We start from the raw sequence: 13,924 nt of genomic DNA on the forward strand, positions 1-13,924 counted from the left end.
TAGGTAGGTGTGGCTGACTCTTAACTTTTATAAAGAATATCTCTTTGGATTTGAGACTTTAGTCTTTGCAACTTTACAGATCTTCTTTATGCACCAAGAGCTTGTAACACTCCAAAGAGAGGAAAAATTGAAATCGCATCATATGACCCCTTTAAAGCACAGAAATGATTACTTGTTTTCTGTAGCCTAATTCATTTCTCCATTTCCAGCAACTGCCTGTCTTTCAAGTATTATGTAAATACATATTTTTATTTATACAACTGTACAGTAAATAATACACAAATCTGTACATAAATCTTCTGTTCCAGATTTGACCACATTGTTATTATTATTATTTTTTCTTTAGTCTTATTTAATTGTTCTTTCTGTTCTCATGTCATGTATGTACCAAGAGCTCCTAAAAAACACAACAAATTCCTTGTGTTTGCACACACTTGGCGGATAAAGCAAAATCTGATTCTGATTACACTTTCAGGCCTGCGGACACCCAACCCGTACTACATATTTGCTAGATTTTAATTATTTTAGATTATTACGAACCAAATACGCGCCGCAAGCACCCCCTTTCAAAGATAAATGTTTATTTCGTGGCGTACAGATGCTTGGCCATTCCACTGGTTTAGGATTAATACGTCTGCGAGGCCCCGGTGCTGGTTGTACCCGTGGGCCCTGTTTGAAACTGTATAAATAGCACAAATAAATAAATAGTCGCACATAACACAGCTTGCAGGTGCTGAATTAAGCTTTTCTCGTCTTTTTGTGTTTGTATGTTTAAACTGGTGAGGTATATTTGATTGTTCAGGTGCGTGAGGAATCGAAGGAGAGCTTGGTTCGGTGTTTGAGCACTGTCTGTGAGACGCGGCTCTCTGTGTGGGCACCGAACTCGGTGCGCGAGCACTTGGTTCAGTTCTTTCGCATCTTGTGCTTCAAAGCTTTAAACTCTTTTAATGGTTAAATTAGCAAGGCTTAAAAACACGTGCAATTGATATGCTTTCGTGATGACATGCAGCAGTGGCCCATCAAAAACATCGCCGGGGGGGCCCTTCCTCAGCCGTGGGCCCCTATAATCGTCACCACCTTTCACCCCACTAGCGACGGCCCTGGTCACTGGCAACCGAAATGACAAGGAAACCAGCCTGTTTAACTACAGGTCTTACTTATTGATTGAAATGTCCAACGATCTGCATAGAAAGATGAAAGTTAATAAATGTACCTTTATTTATTTATACCTGCGTACTACGCTTAGAGCAAACACAAAACCATAGAATTGGAACAGATAAACTCAGTTTCCCATGAATATAGCGACTACCGCAATGAATCATGGGAACTGTTGTTTATTCGTCATTGGATTCAGGGCCATCTGTCAGCAAATCTCAGTAGCCCCTCACTGCAGAACACAAGATCCAGGGACCGTGGTTGGATTCACATATAGGGGGTGGAGATGGGTGGGTTTCGGAATCAGGGGGTGGAGACAGGTAGGTTTAGGTATGTAAGGTAGGAGGAGTTGGATCTGGATCCAACCACGCCCCCTGGATCTTGTGGTCTCGCAAGTCTCATTGGATGAACTACATGTCCCATAGAGGCTTGGAGAGAAAATTTTACATCGCAACAAAAGGGATAATAGCGCGAGCGTACATTTATATTACTAACATTAGTTGCAAAAACATGCTGGATCCCTGGTTTTATTATTGGTTCTTTTTTACTTGGTGGTCCGTTAGGTAATTGAACTGCCAGCTGGATTATGTTTTGCAGCGCTGCTTGCTGGCCAAAATTAAGTTAATTAATCTTTCCCGGGATTTAAGATCCAGCGATATTTCATCGGACCAGTTTGTAAAACGAAGTAAAATCGTCGTTTGAATCATTCTGATGCCCAGCTAACTAGACTACAGCTAGTCAGCCGGGGCTTGCTGCGCTCAAGCCGGGCGAAGATTGACGCTGCACGGTGTCACCCAACTGAAGAGGATCGAGGTTATTAGGCGACAATGCTTGAAATAATGTCCGAACACCAAGGTAAGGAAAACCCAAGACTTGAATTTCAAATATTCAAACTTTAACCATGTTGTGATAGGCAACACCCATCATCATCGTTCAGTTTTAGCAGAGCCAGCTAACGTTACCTTAGCCTGTTAGCAGCTTTAATACTGCAGTAACTTTACATACTCTTTAGTTTAGCAGACCGGTGTCACTAGTAAACTTGATTCATTGCCAGACACTTAGTAATGTTTGATTGTGGTAATGAAAAAGAGGACACTTTACTGCGCCGACGAGCTGGCTCATACGGGGATTAACGTTAGCCCAGTTGCTATCTTGTGCAATAGAGTTAAATTACTCCTGTTGATTGTAGCCATTTGTTAAAGCTGTAATTCATAAATAATTTAAACATTCATGATATCCAACCACTGCTTTCAGTTCAAATGATGGGCACGTTTACAAAACCGCAGTTACGCAGCGTTGCGCATTTTGTCTTCGCAAAGTAAACCAGCTCAATTTCAAATCAGTTGCTGTTATTGATCACTTTAACCAGGTGCCAGTTGAATCGTTTTAATTTGGTATACAGATCGGCTGTTTCTCTGATATTTCAATGCCATTTAAGGCAGAAATGTTGCTTTAAGACGGGTCCCCGCATAGCGTGGTAGCATTTCGCTGCCTGACTGTAACGTTACTCTTTGTTACGCTGGGGTAAGTGTATTGCCGATGGGGTCTCTTCCACTCAACACTTACCGATTTGGTCGTTGTAACTACATCATGATCAACCATACATGCTTTTATAAGAGTTCCCAAACCAGAAAAGTTGTCTTGGCGTACTTCGACGTCGAAAGTAAGGCTTAAGCCTCAAGCTGCTGCGTTCTCTCGCCTTTATGACTGCTTTAGCTTAAGGTTTTTGTCACTAAATTAGTTTAGTTTTCTCCACAATTAAAGTCCCTTAAACTGTGTAGATATTTGGATGTAAAATGGTGCCCTGCGCACTTGAATTTTACGCATCAATCAACAGGGTGTCGCGAGGAATAGCACAGTTAGCGCGTTAGCTTGCCGTCGAAAACGCACTTTCACCAGGTTTGTAAAAATGAAAACTGCACAAATCGATTCCAAATGCAACGTTTTCTCGGTTAAACGAGTTATTTAGCCATGAATTAATGTTATTCTCTCCCCTTCATTTTTCTACATAGATTCATTACTGAAATGCAAAGCAGAGACTCTGGTAAATCAAACAAGGAAATTAGATTTTCATCCTACAGATGGCAGTGCTTGTCCAAATGCTAATAAATAATTTTCATGTCCAGCCATCAGAGAGAAGAAAGAGGACAGTGGAGGACTTCAACAAGTTTTGCAGTTTTGTTCTTGCATATGCTGGTTACATCCCTTCTCCAAAGGAGGTAAGAATGGAGCATTGTTTCACATTTAGGTGTGGTTTAATGCATTAAAGCCCTTTTTAAATTCCTGTTCCCGGAGACGTCCTAGTGCTGCATCTTTTTGACACTCATTCCAAGCATGTACTAATGTGCTGATGAGTAGAATTCAACCAATACTGGATTTTGCAGATTAACTAAGTTAACTGATTAATTGGCCGGTGGTTTTTAAAATCAGTATTTACAAAAATAGTGCTGAAATGTATTACAAAATTAACAATATTGACTTGATCATGAAAATGTTTTATAATTTTTAAAATAAATCAAATAATCTGTGCCTCATTATACACAAATAGTTTTTTTTTATATTAGAAAAAATATAAATTCTGTACAAGATGGGAGAGAGAATGATAGAAATAAAATCACAAGCCTATTTTTTATGTAATTTTCAAATAGCATGCACAGAATATATAATGTCCATGTGCCCTCATGTCAACGCTATACTGTACTCACTTTTTAGATGTATATATTTTACATTGCTTTTATTTTTCTTTTGCATATAACTACAGTGTATTTTGTAAGAGCAGAGGACAGATATATATATATATAGATAGATAGATAGATAGATAGATAACTGACTGTTCTGTGCAAAAAAAAAAACTATCTGTGCTAATTTGTGAATAATCCAAGAATCCAAAATGCAGCTATTGGTGCCAAATGCCAGTGATTTAAATAAGGTGTGTTCAATTAAGGAGACGTCTGAAACGTGCAGTGTTTGGGGAATTCCAGGATTAGCATTGAGAACCACAGATTTCCATAGTTTACCACAGGTCTGGCCAGTCCTGCTCCTTGAAGGCCAGAGTCCTGCAGAATTTAGCTCCAACCACAATTAAACACACCCGAACCAATGTAATCAAGGTCTTCAGGATTACAAGAATCGGTATTTTGCGACAAGTTGGAGCTAAACTCTGCAGGTCCAGGATTGGGCACCCCATGATTTAACCTGTGCTGTCAATGTATGTGTTCCATTGAATATCTTCTTTAGCACCTGCACTGATTTTTTTTTTTTCAACCTGTATTTGTAGATGTCAGTAATGGCATGACCAAATATCATGGGACCCATCTAGATGTCTGTCTCTGTCCACAGGAAAGGCCATGGTCACCAGCATCCTCCAGTTCTCCAAACAGCTCTGGTGCGTCAGGTGAAGACAGCGTTTTAGGTGGAGCGAGTTCAAACATGGCTTCCAACTGGAGTCACGGCACGTCGGACTTGCACACCATCCATACCTTTGTTCGCAAGGCTCGTGCCAATAAGAGCAACAAGAGCATGAGGCGGCTGTCATCTGACAGCACCCTGATGGGTAAAATGTGTTTAAAAGACCCTTTCTATGAGGGCCAGGTGGCCAGCAAAGCTGAGTGCAAAAAGGACAAGAAGCTGAAGCGTCTTTCTCTAAGTTCAGGCGCTGGCGACGGCAGCAGCGGTGGCGAGAAGCGTGCAAGGATCAAGCGTAGTAAAAACCCCAAACAGTCCAAAGCCCTTAAGAAGCTTAAGAGCTCGACCCACAGCGAGACAGACTCAGAGAATGGTCTCGGACCTGGAGAGGAGCATTTGGACCAGGGAGCAGCGGCTGAGCGCAGACTACAGGCCCAGGTGAAAGAAGAGAAGGAGGAAGCCACCAGAGAGGCGGATATGAGTTCCAGTGAAGGCGAGACTTGGATTGCGGATGAAGACATAATGGTAGAGTCAGGTGGGTTTATTAGGGACTGAAGAAGATTTAGATGGTTTGGAGATGCTCATAAATAATCATTGAAGGATTTTAATATTTTGTTACAGAATTTTATGTCAGTGTGGTGAAAAATGTCAACTCCGTATATGTTTTCAGCAGCTATATATATATATATATATATATATATATATATATATATGTGTGTATTTACGGTCAAGTCATAAGAAAGACACTTAGATGAGGGGTCTTCATTCCCTCAAAGCTCTGAATGTTCCCAGTTCTCCAGTTTTTGAATCCAAAACAATTTTCACTTTCAAAATCCATTTTTTCCCTCTCTTTCTTTGCAGTTCTAGTTTTGGCGACCAGTTACTCCTTACATGCTTAACAGTCAATAGTCTCCATTGCAGAGTTCGCTGAGAAATAATGTTTGAATTGATCTCTTACCTCCTGAGTTGGTACTTGATCTTGGTTCATTTGTAACTATTCCACAGATACGTACACTATTCTTTGTCACACAAAATTGTCATTTGTTTAAAGTAAGCAGCTTACATATTTAGTAAGTGGCACTATTTTCCTTTGGAGAAGTTAGAGAAGCCACACTACATTTTCACAGATGTATACTATATTGGTTACTTTGGTACTATAAGAGTCTATTTAAAAGTTAAAAAAAAAAAAAAAAAATTATACAAAATACAGAAAAATGTTATCATGATTTTGCCAAAGAGCTGCTATGAGAAATTGTTGACACTGCTGTTACTAGAAAATGCATTTTTTCTTAGTGACCGGTCCAGTTGATTTTTTTCATTGGGATAGATGCCATTGTTTGAAGACTAATAGATGTAATGTGTTAATCTGAATGCCATTTCCTGTAGGTGATCATAAGACCATTTGATTACAACCTCTTAATTTGATATTTATGTAAGAAATCGCACCCAAATGGACTTGACCAGTCAGCTAACACGTATTAGATGTTCAAATATAAAGAGCTATATGAGTCATTTAAACAGGGATTCCATTCAGTTGCAATTATTGATATCAAACATTAATTTAATCTAATTCTACTTAATATGTTAACTCATGTACTTTGTCGAAGAAGCTATCAATACTGTTTGGTCTTTATTACTTGCACAACGTAGTGTTTTGTTTTTTTTTCTCAATGTGTTACATTTTTTGGAAGATTTCAGTTTAATAAGATGTGAATGCTAGATTTAGGAGCTTTGCTGAAGCTTTCCTCGAATGAAATGGTTGTAATTTATTGTTTTCAAGAAGTGTTTGGGGGTTTTAAACTCTTGAGAACTGGCAAAGATTACTCATTTCTGCTACAAGCTCTTTCTTTTGAAATAGTTTGGAGACTATTGTTTGGATTTTTTTCCTTTGTGGTTTATTTGCGAAACAAGGGGGATTGAAAATCCCCAAAAGCCAGACTTCTCTCGCTTCATGTTTCACATATATCACAGATTTTGAGAAGTGTACATAACTGAAAGTGAAGAGAAAAGCAAAGCAAATAGTTTTTTTTTTTTTTTTTTTTTTTTTTTTTTTTTTTTTTTTTTTTTTTTTTATAAACCCGAGAAAAAAAAATTTTTTTTTTTTTTTTTTTTTTTTTTTTTTTTTTTTTTTTTTTTTTTTTTTTTTTTTTTTTTTTTGCATCTGATATTGTTTTCTTTAACTACCCGGAGAAATAAAACTTTTCTTTATTGGGGTTAGAATGTCTTATTTTCCTAATCTAACTTTTGTGTTGAGATGCGTCATGTATTTTGTGATTTAAAATAAGTTGAAAGAACATTAGATATGATTGAATAGTTTATCCATGTACATTTTATTTTGCAGCAACACCAGTACAGCGTCTGTCAGTTTGCATACCACTAGAGGGAGCTGGTAAGCTAATATTGGAAAAACATAAATACAAATAAATAAGTCACAGTTTATAAACCTGAGATCCAATGACTTAATAGAAACCAAAAGTTCAATAAAATAGATAAAAAAAATTAAAAAAAACACACAAGCGAAAAAGGACCAAAACAACATTAGGTGTCCTTTTTAATGGTATATGTAATCTGTTAGTTTGATCACTTTGCATCGTATTCCTTCAACTCTTCAGGTTCCTCCTAAGGGGGAAAAATATATATTTTTACAGTAATAGGATATGCAATCTGTTGAGTTCAAATAAATGTAGTCAAACCACTGTGGTTTTGTCTGATTGAAAATACCTTTCTGTTCCTGGAAGACAAGTAGGAGCTTCCAATGGGGTCCAGAGGAACAGTGATCCTCCTCCTATTCAGGGTAATAAATATAGAAATCGTGTGTGAATTTGGGCTCTGAGAACATTATGAGATAGCTTCTACAGAGAACTAAGAGTTCCATATCCAAAAAATAAAAAAAAATTGGAAAGCTCTTTACAAATTGTAAAATAAATAGACATTTAAAAAGAATTCAATACTATGAGGTTAATTATAGCAATTAAAATAAAAATGTTCTATACATTTTTATTGAACTTGTATTTAAATATTTTCATATAAATATTTTAGGATAAATATTTTTTAATACAATAACAGTAAATATTTCTACTCGCCTCTTATCCTTGTTTTTGCGGCGGTTGCTGTTTGCTGGTTGCACATTGATGTGTTCCATAGGGGAAAAGAAATCGGGAGTCTTGGCGGGATTGGGTTCCCAGTCCCGAGTCATTCCCCCTTCATTTCCTGGGAACAAGTCTGCCAGATCAGAGAGCTCATAGATGTGTGGCGACATCTCCTGATCTGACCTGTGATTGCTCTGCAGGGAATCAGATGCATTTGAATATGTGACATATTAAAGTGTTTTTATTGCAATGCTATATTAAAAGCTGTATATAAATGTATATGCTCTCAAGAAGAGAATTAACTCGGCATATAATTAATGTGATATTTACTCTTTTCACTCGCAGTCTCTCTGGTATCAGGAAAGCACAAAGCTCGTCCATCAAGAAGTAGACAACCAGAATAAGTAGCAAACACCTGGAGCACGTCATCTGAGGGTACAACACCACACAACATGATGTTTAGAAAAGTTTGGAGACCAAATATTTGCATGTATTAAGATAAACTGCTAACAGCAAACACAATAAGCTGATTAGAAATTGTAAAAACTGTTTTAGAAAATGTAGCAAATTCAGCACATTTATAGGACAAAATTCAGAACTGAATTAAAGTATATTGTGTTTTTAATATTTACCTTCTTGACAAATTAATCTGTGCTTTGGAAGTTTCTTCAGGAGTTGTTTGACAGTCCTGTTCTGTTCCTACTTGTGTGTTTATGTTGCCTTGCCGTCCTCTTTGTCAAGGGCATGTGTGTTTTGGGTATTTGTAGACCTGAAGCTGGGGTGGGTTTATATAGGATGACCAAGAGATTATGGATAAAGGGAGTGTGTGTGTCTAGCATGACTTCACCCACTCTCCAAAAAGATTAGAACATAATTAAAGCATCGTTTTGGTTGTTGTTAGAATGTTCTAGTTCAAACTCAGCTTAACAGGTTGACAATATCTACATTGAGTGGCCACAGAATCTTACAAGAGAATTAAAAATCAGCGTTCATAATGACATGGAATATTCTCATATGTTTATCTATATTTAAACTATTTCAATTTATGATGAATAAATGACTGATATAAAAATTGTACACTATATTGTCTGAAGAAATTAAAAATAAAACACTAAAAAATATGCACTAAAAAAGTGAATTTAGGCATCACAAAATTATATATTAAAAATTTGTATTTTCATATTGAAATTTGCCAAAGTTTACATTTAAGTGTTATTAAATTATTAGTGTTTTTAAGAATAACTCTAAGTGTTAAATGACTGAAAAGTTAAACATATAATATCAACCAATATGGATAAATTAATACAATTTCTAATATTGGCTAATGGTTCTGAAATATTGTGTATCTCTTGTGATTTTATTTGTAATTTTATGAGACATTTGATGCAAGCCTGTGCATTGTAACTAGTTGGTATTTGTACACACTCTGAATGTTCTGTCATTTGGAGACTCTGTGTGTGTGTGGCCTGTTCAGGTATCAGATAATCTCGTCTCGCCCAATTTCACAGTTTCAAAACATTGGATTCTCCTCCACGTACGCCAAAACGGCCTCTTTCTCATTAGGGATGGTCGTAGTATTATCAGAGGAAACACACACACATACATAAGCAAGTTGAAAAAAAGCAGGGGCGGCCTCTGTGGATGGCCTACCAGCAGTCTGACACGTTTTCTCTTTTCCTCTTTTCCCTCCCTATCCTAATTATTGCTATTTCTGGCAACAGGGGCCCCAGACATAGACTAGCTGTTGACAGACAACCCATGGTGAAAATAAACTACCTTTACTAAACAGGGTCGGTGCAATCCACCCAGATCTGTCAACAGAGACTGAGAACAAATCATTGCTGCTGATCACTCTAATTAGTGTGTGTGTGTGTGTGTGTGTGTGTGTGTGTGTGTGTGATCATTTCTGACAATCCCGCCTTCTCATTTCTGCCCTATAAGTACCCAGAATCTTCCTGAGTTCCAAATTTAGAACAATGAAATTCTAAAGAGTCCATTGGCAGCACAAATATAAGCCTTTTTGTTAAAAAATGGCAGAATCAGCAATGTTTTTGGATTACATATGTAATGTATTGTGTATTTTCATTATAAAAACTCTTGTAGATACAGTAATATTTTCCCAGAATGTTTCAGATAATAAAATGGGTGGTTCATTTTCAGCACTTCATATATTCAATAAGATCTCAAGTAATATGCAGAGTGCAGATTGCCCTACTCATTTTCATCCCATGTCTTGAAATTTATGGATCAGTGTTTCTTCAATACTGCTCACTACATTTGCATTTCATTAGATTCAAAATATATTTGTCTGGTTTACAGACCTCACTCAGTTTTGTCTTATGAATGTTGAGCCGAGTCGAAAGTGTATGCTGTTTCTTTTCTTTCGGTAACTACAGAGTCCGTATAACATGCAGTTAACTAGCTACCGTATTATAGTCAAGTGGCAATTCAAAATGAAAAACATTATACCTAACATTACATCTAAACCACAGACGATATACAGGACATTACAGACAGAAACTATATTCAATTCAATTCAAGTTTATTTGTATAGCGCTTTTCACGATACAAATCATTGCAAAGCAATTTTACAGCAAATTAAGTTTCTACAATATTTAGTGGTAGCTTATCAGTGGTGACTGTCAGTCAATGCACATATGGCAGAAATGTACGGAAAAATCAATTAAAGACGTAATCAAACAGACGATGAACACTATTAACAGCAATTATTATTTGATGCAATCAAACTTATAGCAAAATGTGGTAGTTCTGTATGTTGTTTCAGGGTTGGCATCATCTGAGGTCCAAACTATATTGTAAATCTCTGTGGAAAATGCAGTCTCTTAATTTAAAACTGAGAGCAAGATTTCAAGCTTTTGAGTTATACAAGCTGTTTTACTGCACAGATTGTGTAATGCCTGGATAGATCATGTTTTTCTGTGTTTAGCATTTTGTGGTGAATTTCGGTTTTGTAAATTGTTTCTTTATATTGTTTTTATCTGCATTGTAATTTCTTTAGGAGTGGAAGTAGCTGTACATTCACCGTGTAATTTTTTTTTTTCCCGAATTATAACATATATTAAGGAATTGTAAAGGCAAAATTAAAAAAAATTCCCTCTGATTCTGTTTTCCTTAAGCAAGCTTCTTTCGACTCAAATGTTCTTATGCTTATCCAAGAATTTTGATTCATCAAAACATTTTACAGGTACAAGACAATGAAACCAGCCACAACCTACTGGCTAACTGAAATTCTCAAAGCGGAGTCCACATTTCACAAAATATAGACAAGCTAAAATTTAGCTACATTTTGATTCTAGGGCAAACTTTCGGCATGCTTTTTATTATCAATAGTCAATCAATATCACCTGCTAAAATCAATTAAAAGGTTGCAGTAATTTCAATTGCAAAGAGCAGCTTTAATACAGTTGTGCTCAAAATTATTCATACCCTTGATAAATATGATCAAAGAAGGCTGTGAAAATAAATCTGCATTGTTTATCCACTTGATCTTTCATTCAAAAAAAAAAAAAAAAAACTTTAATTAAAGTAAAAAATAATTTTTTTAAAAAGTGAAAGTGGGGAAAAATCACATTATGAAATAAATATTTTTCTCTAAGACAGTAAGAGGACGTGTGTCTATATCGTCCTAATGTACGGTGAGGAGGAGAGTTTGAGTGGCCAAAGACTCCAATGATCACAAGAAAATAGTTGAGTCTTGGGGTCAGAAAGCCTATAAAAAAAAAACCATGTTGTTTGGGAGGGTTTCAAGAAAAAACTAGAAAAGAAAACGCTCTTATCCAAAAACGAACTCCAGCATATTTATTTGCTAGACATGACTGGAACTTTAAACAGGATTGGGTTCAATGGTCAGATGAAACTAAAAAAAATGAGCTTTTTAGCAGCAAACACTCGAGATGGGTTTGGTGCACACAGGGATAAAAAAGTACCGCATGTGTACAATGAAATATACTGCTGGATCTTTAATGTTGTGGGCCTATTTTTCTGCCGGAGATCCTGGATATCTTGTTCAGATAGATGGCATAATGGATTCTATAAAATACCAATGGATAAAAAATAAAAAACTGACTGTCCATGCTAGAAATCTTATAATGGGCCATGGTTGGATCTTCCAACAGGACAATGATCCACAAACAAACATCAAAATCAAAACAAAAATGGGTCACTGAGAACAAAACCAAGCTTCTGCCCTGGCCAACCCAGTTTCCTGAGCTGAACCCTATAGAAAATGAATGTGGTGAACTGAAGAGGAGAAGCATCAACATGCAGCTGGAAATCTGAAGGGTATGGAGAGATTGATTAATTGTGACCAATGTGTATTAGAGAAAAACATTTATTTCATAATGAGATTTCTCTCCCATTTTAAATTCTTATTGTCCAATGAAAGGTTAGATTTTATTAAATGTTTAAAATAAAATATCTAAAGGATTGATGATACAGATTAATTTTCACAGCCGCCTTTGATCACATTTACCAAGGGTATGAATAATTTTGAGCACAACTGTATGTGTGCAGAAGAGATTTTCAATTTTACAAATCGGCCACAAGGTGGTGCTATAACAAAAATATTTGTGAAACTCTGCAAACGTTTATGTCATGACATTTAAGATTATCTTTGGAATATGCTTAATTGTCTAGAATTCTCTTTATTATTTTATTATATCTTAATTATTATTATTATTTAGTGTTTTCATTATTTTTATTTGACCGTGAAACCGACCACATGCTATTCTTGAGTCTTGGCAGATGCTTCACATAACACATACACAGTGCTTTATTTTACAAATAGGCTACTCAGTATTACTGTGTGTATAATGGGAAAAAATGATGATTAAGAACAGCTATTGTCTGAATGGATGAGATAGGCTATTTCAGAGTCTGCTCAGTTGTGCCTCCTGTCGGGGGAGATAATGACGTAAAGCAAATATTTGTAACCAAAACTTCAATTTTCCACATCTTGCCAAGAGGACCGAAGGATTTAGTAAACATGTTTTGACCCCATGACTTTGAGGATATAGCGGTGTGCTGTTGGTTTAGTAAATAATTGCAGTTTTTCCATCGAGTTATGAAAAGCCAAACGCATTAAGAACAACGTTTTGCATTCACTCAAAACACCTTCATTATATGAACCTATTGTATGAAATTTCAGAGCAGATTGGAGGTGTTGCAAATGGCTATTTATGGTCTTGTGGGCGTTTTGTGGTTTTCACGAGTGAGCCTGTCAGGAAATTAGTTCAAGAAGCGATAAAACACCATAGCGCATTGGGTGCACTCTGGGTTTGACATCGCTGCTATTATAGTGCAGTGGTTCTCAATTCCAGTCGTCGAGTACCACCGCTCTGCTTATTTTGCACGTCTCTCTTATTTTAACACACCTGATTCAGATAACCAGCTCATTAGAAGAGAGCTGAATCCGTGTATCATTCGATCATTCGTTTTTTGATTTAATATTGAAAGTAGAAAAATTAGAAAACGGCTCCTTTTTCGGGTTTTTTTTTTTTTTCAAAAAACGAGAATTCAGCTTAAATTTTCGTTTTTCGTTCATGGGTGGAAAAATGAATAAGCAGCTTGAATATTAAATATTAATAGCTTGAATTAAACGCCCCTTTCTGCTGATTGGTCAGCCGAAGATCAAACCGTGCCATCATCAGTTCTTCCGCAGTATCACGCAGCAAAATAATAGTCCTCCACTGCTGCAGTTGTACGGATTAATAACCCATTTTATGCGGGAATTAAACGCCCCTTTCTGCTGATTGGTCAGCCGAAGATCAAACCGTGCCATCATCAGGGCTGCGTTCAGCCCCGACAAAAACGGTGCAAAACGTTTCTTAAACGGAAACGGTGGTGCGTTGAACCATAGATATAATAAATACCTAGACGCCTCATTGGCCGCTCGACTGCACGTCAACGTCGCCGCCATATTGGTGAAGGCAACTCTCATATCGGGACAGGCGAAAACATACCTGACTTGTCGGCAACTTGGGCATCTACAAACCGTCGCACAATAATAAAAACAGACCTCGGGGTATTATCTTTCACAGGTAAGACTGATTATAATGTATTAAGTTATTTCCCCTCGATGGAGAAAAAAATCCAAGTGAACATCAATCAGTACTCAATATTAATTTAAACTGCTTTAAATATGACTGCTGCTTATTTCCTGTGCACTTCAATACTGGTCTGCGCTTGACTGTAGTCGCGTCTGTCTGCTTATTGAGTTTATTTAGGCTAACCCATCGCAATTTATTGGAACTGTG

The 13,924-nt window shown here is 36.7% G+C and overlaps 1 protein-coding gene and 2 long non-coding RNA genes across 4 annotated transcripts; 1 reads left to right on the plus strand and 2 right to left on the minus strand.

The window, feature by feature from the left end:
• Window positions 1-1,616: 1,616 nt before the first annotated feature.
• On the plus strand, window positions 1,617-8,070 carry LOC107754695 (PHD finger protein 23B-like). Of its 2 annotated transcripts, XM_016571260.1 has the most exons (6): window positions 1,617-2,010; window positions 3,168-3,199; window positions 3,282-3,374; window positions 4,495-4,708; window positions 4,808-5,095; window positions 7,995-8,070. In XM_016571260.1, exons 1-6 carry the CDS (start codon window positions 1,983-1,985, stop codon window positions 8,051-8,053), a joined length of 714 nt encoding a protein of 237 aa, XP_016426746.1. In that variant the 5' UTR covers window positions 1,617-1,982; the 3' UTR covers window positions 8,054-8,070. The 2 variants fall into 2 exon arrangements, with proteins under 2 accessions (XP_016426746.1, XP_016426745.1); XM_016571259.1 differs by having other exon boundaries at window positions 4,495-5,095.
• Window positions 6,702-7,350, minus strand: LOC107754698 (uncharacterized). Its single transcript, XR_001641610.1, has 2 exons — window positions 7,282-7,350; window positions 6,702-7,179 (listed from the first exon to the last, which is right to left on the minus strand). It is a non-coding gene; the product is annotated as an uncharacterized LOC107754698 (long non-coding RNA).
• LOC107754697 (uncharacterized) lies at window positions 7,631-8,363 on the minus strand. The gene is made up of 3 exons (XR_001641609.1): window positions 8,282-8,363; window positions 7,980-8,078; window positions 7,631-7,843 (listed from the first exon to the last, which is right to left on the minus strand). It is a non-coding gene; the product is annotated as an uncharacterized LOC107754697 (long non-coding RNA).
• Window positions 8,364-13,924: the final 5,561 nt, after the last annotated feature.

The sequence above is a fragment of the Sinocyclocheilus rhinocerous genome, unplaced genomic scaffold (genome assembly GCF_001515625.1).
Source record: "Sinocyclocheilus rhinocerous isolate Xijiao unplaced genomic scaffold, SAMN03320098_v1.1 scaffold742, whole genome shotgun sequence".
Lineage (NCBI taxonomy): Eukaryota > Metazoa > Chordata > Actinopteri > Cypriniformes > Cyprinidae > Sinocyclocheilus > Sinocyclocheilus rhinocerous.

Bases quoted from the DNA above. Each gene is read 5' to 3' on its own strand.
- LOC107754695 (XM_016571259.1), top strand. From the start codon at position 1,983: ATGCTTGAAATAATGTCCGAACACCAAG. The intron at 2,011-3,167 runs GTAAGGAAAACC...TTTTCTACATAG, and splicing joins AATAATGTCCGAACACCAAG to ATTCATTACTGAAATGCAAA. The intron at 5,096-7,994 runs GTGGGTTTATTA...TTTCACTCGCAG, and splicing joins AGACATAATGGTAGAGTCAG to TCTCTCTGGTATCAGGAAAG.